We start from the raw sequence: 10,477 nt of genomic DNA, 5'->3' as shown, positions 1-10,477 counted from the left end.
GAGTCAAGGAAAGTTGATTGGGAGAAGTGTCTTGCACATTCTCGCCATTAAATAGTTATTATTGTTGAAGTTTGTTGTGCTGCAACCTCATGTTTGATAAACTCAATGGTAGAATTGAGCGGTGAATGTGTATTGTCCTTAGGAAGACCGTTTTAGACGATCAAAATCTCAAATTCGTGTGAAAAAAGGGAGTAGCTCAGGCTCATTCAGCAGCCAAAAATATAACCTTTCAATGAGGTAAATTAATTGCGTAGACTATTCAATATTCATTTTGTTCTACACATGTCGATTGTTAAGTCAATTGAAATCTGTATACGCAATGCATTTATTAACAAATAAAAGTGTGATGCAGTTTGTTTGTTTTTGTGTCACTTTTTCTGCTCTCTTCTTTTTTCGCCCTCTTGTGGTAAAATGCGCTTGGTGGGTCGCACTCCACTTCTTGACTGGAGGTGATTTATTATGAACTATATCATTGAGATTATTAGTGAGTTTTTCATAATCGCTTATATCGAATCATCAGAGCAATCAATATCCAAGTGAATAGACCCATGGCAATGCTGTCACGTATTTTTAAATTATTGATATACTTGTGCTCCATATGGGCATTGTCCACAAAGTGATTCATTTATTATGAAAATTGACTCCTTAGTCAAGTATATGGCTATTGATCATGATGAGCTCACCAAAAGCGGTCCCTTGGATCTGCCTTTTCTCCATTTTGGTTCACAAAGTATATGGAACAACCTTCTCCAATCTTGGAATTCAATTCTCGGCCTCCTGCAGAGGCTTCTCTAGTCTCAATAACACCAACGAGTAAGTGCCTGTGGCTTTGAAGAGTGAATTACTACTTTTACTTATTATGCGTGCTAGTGCTCTTTATAAAAAAGCCAGAAAATGTTCGTAACAGCACGATTTGATCGAGTTGGCCTTTTGCTGTGATTCCGATTCCCGTGTCCGACCAACTTTTGCCATCAGTCATTCCTGAGGAATGTACTAACGTCATGTTTCCACAGAGATGCCCATGTTCTACGATCAAGTTTGAATCAAAGCATTGGTTCTTTTTTACACGAGTTGTTGTACCGTATCACAAGGTTTTATCCAAGGTTCACAGAGTTTTTGGAACAAAGCTATGTGGATTAATTACTGTAGACAGTGGGAGAATGCTGGATTATTGTGTGTTGTAAAAACTTCAACTTTGACGTTTACTTCCACGGTGTTCAAAAAGCCCTATCAAGTTTCCAGAGAAATTCCCCAAACACAAATTGGCATTTTTCTACCCCAAAAAGTCATAGGGAACAACTTTCAACTTGTTGTTTTATGGAATGCTAGTTCACATAAAAATCTTACATACCTGAAAACATCATAAAAACTAAAATCTTCAAAAACCTACTCAATGTAAATTAGGAGCACACGTAGTTAGCTCTTGAATGTAATTTACGATATCATCTATTTCACCGCTACTTAGTTACGTGGGATTTAGTGGTCCAAATTTCATCGTTTTTTAGCCCCAAAATGCCCCGGTTATATGGTAATTCAATTTCCCAAAGATATAATATTGATTTTCATTATCGCGAAAAGGAAAGAATATTTTTCCATTTCTTGGATAATTTCAAATTAACTTAAAACCTTGTACAACCATATATAAAACCCTAAAAAAAGCAGATTTTTGAAAATTCATTTTTAAAAGCGTCCAAGGTACATTTAGTTGAGTGGTCACTGAAAATTTCACAAATATCAATGAAGCCTTAAAGAAGTTATTTTCAATCAGTTTCAACAAAGTCTTCAAGAAACGACAAAATCTTTAACATTGTCTGTTGTATGTATTGTCTTCAGAATTCAAGTGAATGCACAACTAAGTTTACACATGATGATTGTAAAACAAATTTTCAAAGATTAAACTTTTAGTGTGTTTTAAGTGACATTATTTAGCATTTTTAGCTACTATGAGACTGTGTAAGTCTCATAGTACAGTCTAACATATATTACCCGATTCAAAGACCACAAAGGGCTCTATTTTGTTTCTTTATATTGTGTTCGGTCATAAAATGAGAAAGAATACGGGCCAAACTGCCCAGATGAAAACTAAAAAGGAGCTTGTTTTAGGTCAGGGTAAAAATGGTACGGAAACTACAAAAGCATCACTAAATATTAGCAAAGAGATTATGATTAGCAACTTTCGTTTAAGTTTATTTTGTTGTGCTTTAGTACAAACTAGATTGATAATGTTGCAAGTTTAGTGATATAATGGGAGATGTTTCTAGCGCAGTTGGTTAACGCGTGACCGAGCTAAGCGCGGGTTCATGGGTTCGATCCCAAGTGTCTTCCCCCCTTTTCTAGTGGATCATCGCCTCGAATGGCGCTCCTTGAACCCATAAATGGACAAGGCTCGATGACATGCCAACACAAATATTGTAAAATAACGGATCCAATGAGACATTCTCGCAAGAAAGGCTTTACGAAATACATGATTAAACGCCATATTGTAAATGGTGAATTGTTCTGAAGCCACGCAATCTACTGAAGGCTTCTCAATCAAATCAGCATGATTTAATCACCTAGTAAACCAATGCATGACTGAAGTCGTATTGATTAGGGCTGGTTGAAAATGTGTCCTGCTTTCTTGGCAGGGGATTTTCAAATAAAGAGCCACACCAACTCTTTATGTACTATTTTGGATCAGTGAATGAAAAAAGCTCGGTTACAGAAAGGCAATTTGAATAGAAAGTACTTCAACATTTGCGGCAAATGGTGCATATCGAGCGTTGAGACAAAAACATGGCTTCTTAAACGCCTCGAATGTTCAGGAAGTTCATTTTTGGTCCCAATTTGACCAAGCAGTCTTGTTTTACTGTGACCAGGCACTAGGAGGACTTTTTGTTCACCAATTCTGGAATCAATTGCTTACGACATACCATGACCGAACGAAATACTCTCATCAAAACAACTCCACACGATCCATGTCCTTTTAGTCGTGGGTTCAACAGTTGTCCCTCAACTGGTTCGCTTGTCATCATATTGAACAAATGACTCGAATAAACAGTGTCAAAGTCAAAGTCCTCGAGGAGAATACAGATTGGGATTGTACAGTATTCAGAGAAGGTACGAAAGATATCTGATATTGTACGTCTTCAAAAGTATTCATGAGCTTTGTCCCAACCCAGGGTTTAGGGTCAATTGTAGTGACCGTAGAGGCTTAACGTGCGTTTTGAGAGCACCTTCAAGCCCTCGAGTATCCAGGCTAGTTAAAGCAATGAAGTCCAACTCTCTTCTTTCTCGGGCTCCTTCATTGTTCAATTTGCTGCCCTCAAATATTCGTAGGGCTTATCTAGGCGTTGATCCAGTAGCAGGATTTAAGTCAGACTTGGACAAGTTTTTGACTAAAATTCCGGATCAACCTTATATTCAAGGATTAGCCAGGTCAGTCAATTCTAATTCGTTGGTCGATCAAATAATATATATAAATAAAAGTCAAGTAAAATGAATAATCTTCTCGTCTTGAACTGCTGGGATTCCAATCCTGGTAGCGGTAAGGAAGTCCGCATTAAAAAAAAAAAGAAAAATAATAAAAAGAAGAATGGCGTCCCTCATAGAGACCCACGAGGTTGAGAACACGTGATCAAATTCGACCAATCTAAAAAAATGAAAGAGGTTGAGAACACGTGATCAAATTCGACCAATCTAAAAAAATGAAAATTTTCGATGAACTTGTAAATGTTCCCAACAAATCACAACACGGAGTTAGTTATTTCCAAAAAGATCTCACACATTTGTATTGCATAAGAAGTTTAAGTTTTAGATGGTTTATGACAAATAGAACCAACCACGGGCTTGATCGACTGATTAAACAGGACTACAGAACTAGAGCGTCATATGCCACCAGAATTAGGTTAGCATAGTAAATCTCACTAACATGTACTTGTAGTCACACTGTTCTATCGCAGTCTTCTACATAGTAGCAAGTTTGAGTAGATTGCTTCAAAAGAGAGAGTATAGTTAAGTTTATTAATGACTTATTTAGTCTAGTACATAGTGACGTGTTTTATTACTGAAGCAGGTACGGGCGTTTGTATTGAAGTTCATTCTGACTCTCACATGATACAATTTTGCAAGTCAATCTTCTGAAAAACACCAGGTTTCAGAGAGGATTTAAATAGTTACAAAGATATTAGCTACCAACAAAATTAAATGCCTTTAGCCATGAATCAAGTAGATTGATTGTCCTCAAGATAAAAATCGTTGTTTCATTTAAGTAAGTATTTCATTGTATTTGTAATGACAGCATTCTCTCTCTTATACAGTACATCAGTTCAAGGCTTGTTTATACACTTTGTAGTTCTTCAAATCGTTTACTTTTTCGAAGTGGAGCCACTTGTCCAATCTTGCCCGCTTCTGCATTTCATAGATCGCTTTTTATATCATAGACTCCTTAACAACACCAGCGACACGGTCTTGAGTTAGCCAGGGTTCAATTTCATTTCAGATGTAATCCTTGCTCAAAACTTTGTCGTAGCTACCTTGAAGAAGGCAACAAACTTGATCCGAAATCTCATGGCGTTGAGATCGACGCCTCTGATACTCAATGCTCGCAAATCAAGATTGAAACCAACCAAATCCTTTGCTTTGACAATCTGATTCTCAACGATGACAAGCTCACCATTGTGGACCATGGGCATGTGTCATCAGTTCAATCACGTATGTGCACTATCTATTGTGTGAAGGGTGCCTTGATTACTTCCTAGCTAAAATTAGTGATTCCAACGCTGGTTTCAAATATGAAGCCAAGCTTTTTATGACCGTCACTTTCTTTGCATGAAACCCATAAAAAAGAACGTTTACATGGTGAAGACCGCTATCTGCTGCTTATTGATACAAATTCTCACTGATGGACTCTCAATCTCAATATTTTGTGATAGATGAGAGAGATGTGGCAAGCAAGAGCTCTACCGCATAATTCATATGAACAGATGAACTCAATAAGAATATTTATTACCAAGAGCGTGATGACAACTCTGAAGTGTGGCCTTTGTAAAGCTCAGTGTCACATAAAAAGGAAAAAATTAAATAACAACTTTAACCACTCCACTCGTAGACAATGGAGTTAAGAAAATTGAGCGTGTCTTGTCCGTGAATGATTTGAGGGTAAGCCTCCAAAATAAACCCTGACACATGAATTCTTTCCGATCGCCATTTGCACTGTTGTTAAGCCGGTAATTGATGCGCTTTATCCAATCTGAATTTGTAAACTTCATGGGTTTCCTGAACTATTAAAATCCCAGAAGCATATTTTATTCCATCCAAATCAAAATTGTTGGTTTGGGTATCTTTTTGATTCAATTTCCATCGACCCCCCTCACGTGGCACGTAAAAATAGCTCGGGCTTAGATTGAATGTCAAACACTGTTTTAAAAGAGATAAAACATGAAATTGCCGGCCCATTGGCGGAACTAATAAGCATTTCATTAATCACTGTGGTTTCGTTCCAAGGGAATGGAAAATTGCCAAGGTCCTTCCTCTCCACAATACAGGAAAAATAGATGAGGCCTCAAACTATAGACCAATTAATATTTTTTCATCAAAAGTTTTAGAGAGAGTCGTTTAAAAGCAGATTTTCTATTCCTTCGCCTCTGAACACCCTAGGGATTTTCAGTCTGATTTTAGACCCAAGCATTCATCAATGCACGCAATCCACAACTTTTTTAAGAATATGACCAACACTAGTGACCAAAAGTATTCGGGAGGATTTTTTGTTGTCTTACAACAAGCGTTTGATAAAATTGATCATGCTGCCCTTCTGAAAAAAACTAGGACAGTATGTAAACTAGGACGATATCTCAAACTCCAAACTGATCGAGTCTTTGCAAAACTTCGCTAAAGTTACCTCTGAGGTTGAGTTTGAGGCTTTTGGTGGAAGAAATGATCCAAGATTGCGTGGTTTAACCAACGGTCACAGGAGTGTGCAAATAACTCCAATTGCCGAAATTCCAGACTTTGTGGTTGTAAATGATAAGAAAATCCGAATTCTTCAGAGAGACCAAGTTCAAGGATGCTTCTCCTGGAAGCTTGAAGGCCATATCAAAGTGAATTGCCCTAATCCGAATTGGTCAAAGAAAGTTGTTGAGCCAAATGAGAATGAAGGCCAAGGCTTGGAAGAAGGGGGCGAAGCAAACACCAGTGTAAGCTACCCCAATAAAAGTGGCCCTGAGAGTCCTAGTACGCAACGCCTTACAAGTTCTAGCGAGAGCATTTGTGAGATCGATGGAGATGGTATTCTTACGACTCAGAATTCTGACGGGATCGAAGCTACGAAAGGAAGCAGCGACGAAAGCGACCAAGACACCTTAGATATCGCCCAGGCAACCAAAGTCTCCACACTCTCTGGAGATAATGAAAAAACCCTAAAAAGAAACACACCCGAATCTTCCACGACTCCCCTTATGAACGGTCTAACAACGGTTAAGGGAAAAAAAGGCCAAGGAAGTGTTGCGGAAACTCGAACCCGCTACAAGAAAGAGTCAAATGTCCCGGAAACCAGAAGCCAGAACAAATCTGACATTTCTCAAAAGTGATTATTATCACCCAAAGAAATGTCAAGTCTCAGAATTGGTGAATATCAGGAGAAATCCACAAAATCTATATCCTTGATATGGCTCTAAAGATAATTTATCTAAATTCCAGAAGCATCCTCAATAAGCTGACAGATATTGAATTGATCCTGAGCGCAGAGGCACCTGACCTACTTCTCTTAAGTGAAACTTGGCTTAATCCAGTAGTTTCCTCAAATGAGGTGTAACTATTGGGCTTTCGTGTATCTTCTCGGAAGGACAGAATGGATACCAAAAATGGTCGTGGGGGTGGGATTCTTTGTTTAAGCAAAGACTGCGTCTACCCTGAAATTACAGTGGACTGTGATCATATTTGCGGAATTACTTTAAATTCCTTGCGTATTTACTGTGTATACCTATCCCCAAATGCGCTAGACTCGGATCGTATAAACATCAACACGTTTTTGAAAACACTTGGGCAAAACTCTCTGATCATTGGCGATTTTAATTACCCTGGGATTACATGGACGACCTTGATGTGCTCTTCGGAGCGTGAATGGGCACTATTGGATGCAATACAGTTAGCGGTATGTCTCAGTTTGTGGACGAGCCAACTCACAGGAGAGGACATATCCTTGACCTTGTTCTAGCGTCTGACCCATCTTTGGTGCAGTCTTGCACGGTGAGACGAGATTTAGGTATCAGTGATCACTACCCACTTGAGATTGTTCTTCCAATGCAACATAGGTCAAGCTCAACTGAAGAGTTCGTTCCCGATTATTCGAGGGCAGACTTTTATTCTTTTCGAGAGTCTATTGGCCAAATCGATTGGGTGGCTGTGTTCAGTGAAAAAACGGTCGACGAGGCGTGGAGTTTGTTGAAGGAAAGTCTCGTCATGGGCTTAAGGTCTTTTGTTCCTTGGCGAAAACGAAGACACCCAGATCGGCCAACTTGGTTGCCACGTGCCATAATGATACAGATAAGACGAAGAAAGCATCTTTGTCGAAGTTACAAGACCACAGGAAACCCGGAGATGCTGGCAAAATATGATATGCTCCACAAGAAAATACGTCGAGATGTGAGAAAAGCGAAACGGGACTATGAGGAACAAATTTCTAGATATCACAACCTAAGATCCTTATATGGATATGTAAACAGCCGCACAAAGACCCATGCTAAGGTTGGCCCGCTTTTGGATGCCTGTGGTCACTTATGTGATGATCCACGTGAGATGTCCGAGATTCTTAATGAACAATTTGTGTCAGCATTCGGCACTACGTCAGAAGCAGTCCAAATGAGGCCTGGCCTATGTTTGGAAGGAAAGCTCAGATCAATTCACTTCTACGTTTGGGATGTTATCTCAAAAATCAAAAAGCTTAAGAATTCAACTTCTGTGGGGCCCGATGGCATTTCAAGTGCGTTACTGAAAAAACTCAATGAGGCGGTGGTTTTACCCTTGGCCTTCATTTTCAATATGTCCATGATATCTGGAACCGTGCCAAAGGATTGGAGGGATGCAAATGTCTTTCCCTTGTTTAAAAATGAGGACAGAACCAGGAAGGCAAACTACCGACCAATATCTCTCACGAGCGTTACTTGCAAACTAATGGAGAGAATGATCAAGGACAAAATTGAAGAACATCTAAATTTGCAAGGCCTTATGCCCTAGGATCAACATGGATTCAGAGAAAGAAGATCTTGTTGCACTAACCTCTTACGACCATTTGACTAGGATAGTGGACAAGGGTGGAATGGGGGACGTAGTTTATTTGTTTGGATTTTATTAAAGCGTTTGATCGAGTGAATCATCAAATTTTGCTGCGTAAGCTTTCGGAAGTGGGAGTGACCGATGGAGTTCAGCGATGGATTGGCGGGTGGCTGCAACATCGGAGACAACGAGCGACAATTGATAGACGGGAGTCGGCTTGGGGCTCTGTGGTTTCGGGAGTACCCCAAGGGAGTGTTCTAGGTCCCCTTCTTCTTTTTATCATTTTTGTCCGTGATCTTGTTGTTGGAGGTAATGGTGGTACAAGTGTTTTGAAATTAGCCGACGATACGAAAATGGTGCTAGAGATAATTAGTCCTGCCGATTATTGTGAACTTCAACGAGACATTGATTACGTACACAATTGGTCCCTAGCCAACAAAATGGAGTTCAACGTGTCCAAGTGCAAAGTCTTACACATAAGTCGGACCAACAATGGGCAATCCCTGGAGAGTGTAACAGCTCAAAGGGATCTTGGTGTCGTGTTTGATAAGAAACTTAGCTTTCAGGAGCAAAATGCTTGTGTTGCTGCGAAAGGCTATCGCATGTTGGCTCTTTTGAAACGGACCTTTACTTCAAGGAACGTAGATCTACTGACCAGACTATACAAAACCTATGTGCTACCACTCTTGGAGTTTGCCACTCAGGTTTGGACCCCGCCATATTCCAGGGATATTCTTAGAGTAGAGGGCGTCCAACGAAAATTTTCGTGGTGGATTCTACCTTACGCTAGAATTCCATATCCCGATAGGCTATTTCGCCTTAAGCTCGTTTCCCTAGAGGAGCGACGACTTCGAATGGATTTGGTCTGCGCTTCATCAATTAATACGCTCAAAAGTACGAGAGGAGGCTTTTTTTGTTCGTATTGTGAAATTGTGGAATTTCTTGCCGCTGGATCTAAGACTGTGCTCTAGTCTAGTCTTGTTTCGGCGTGGACTTCTAGACGTCAATCTACTGCCGCTCTGCAAATGTGCTTTCCCTCCTCAGTGAAAAACATTTCTACACAAACTCCATGTGTGATCGGATCTTTTGGCGAATGACTCCTATCATCTCCTACTTCTCTACCTATTTAATCTTATTTAGTTTTTGACCTTTGGCTTCAACATTTCATTTTTAAAGCCATTACTCTTCTATCATCAGCTCTTAGTGCCTTGAGTGGTTTCTCAATAAACAAGAAATAAATAAACGATATGGGTTCAGTAACAGTGTCGTTAAATGGGTCCAGCATTACTTGTCCGAAAGACATCAATGTGTAGAAGTAGGAAATACTTTATCAAATATTAAAATGTTGGCTTGTGGAGTACCCCAAGGGAGTATCCTGGGACCACTTTTCTTTCTAATCTATATTAACGACCTCTCGCGAGTGACAGATTTCAAAACTACTATGTTTGCAGACGATACCACCTTTCAGCATTTTGGTAACAATTTAAAGGATATGGAAGAAGAGTAGATCAGTCAACAGTTTGGAACATACGGAATTGCTAATCTTGTGGGGCATGAACATTCATGGACTCTCGCGACCCAACTAATGAAAAATTACACGTAGTCATTCAAGGCAACCTGTCTCCTCGGCCCCAGGGCAATAAAATCGACGGTTTGAAGGTGCCCCCCTAATTGTTTGTCCAAGACGACGAAACTCCCAGTTAATAAAAGCCCCATGTCTCATGAGGGACCAGGGGTGATGTAGGTAACATTTGTTCAACTGTTTTATCACATCTATACTCCGAAATACTAATACAAAAAAATACAAGTCGATTGCTCAACCACATCTTGAATATGCTTCACCCATTAGGGCTCCAATAGGTTCAGCAGGTTGCAAAAGGTCGGACAAGAGATTAAAGAGATTAAGAAAGTTGCGGCTGTGCATTGCCCCAACTTAGGTCTTAGAGTCAATTCTAGTGACCGTAGAGGCTTAATGTGCTTTTTGAGAGCATCTCCAAGCCTTCAAGAATCCAGGCTTGTTCAAACAATGAAGTCCGCTTTTCTTGTTTCGCGGGCCCATCAACGTTCAATATATTGCCCTCAAATGTTCGTAGGGAGCATGTAGATCTTTGTCCAGTGACAGGATTTAAGTCAGACTTGGACAAGTTTGTAAGTAGCATTCCAGATCAACCCTAGATTCAAGGGCTAGCTTGAAATGCTAACTTAAGTTGGTTGGTAGACTAAATAT

The 10,477-nt window shown here is 39.8% G+C and overlaps 2 protein-coding genes across 2 annotated transcripts in view; one reads left to right on the top strand and one right to left on the bottom strand.

The window, feature by feature from the left end:
* Positions 1-10,477, bottom strand: part of LOC131891381 (uncharacterized) — an 83,365-nt gene that overhangs the window by 67,221 nt on the left and 5,667 nt on the right. The gene's annotated exons all lie outside the window — the stretch shown is intronic.
* LOC131891378 (uncharacterized) overlaps positions 667-10,477 on the top strand; it is a 31,014-nt gene continuing 21,203 nt past the window's right edge. Inside the window, exons 1-2 of the mRNA XM_059240917.1 lie at positions 667-813; positions 4,481-4,692. Of these exons, the coding sequence (XP_059096900.1) occupies positions 671-813; positions 4,481-4,692 (355 nt within the window). The 5' untranslated portion in view covers positions 667-670. The remainder of the gene's footprint in view (positions 814-4,480; positions 4,693-10,477) is intronic.

This window comes from Tigriopus californicus, chromosome 12 (assembly GCF_007210705.1).
Source record: "Tigriopus californicus strain San Diego chromosome 12, Tcal_SD_v2.1, whole genome shotgun sequence".
NCBI lineage: Eukaryota > Metazoa > Arthropoda > Copepoda > Harpacticoida > Harpacticidae > Tigriopus > Tigriopus californicus.
The sequence above is the reverse complement of the archived record's forward strand: the minus strand, read 5'-3'. Positions and strand labels throughout refer to the sequence as shown.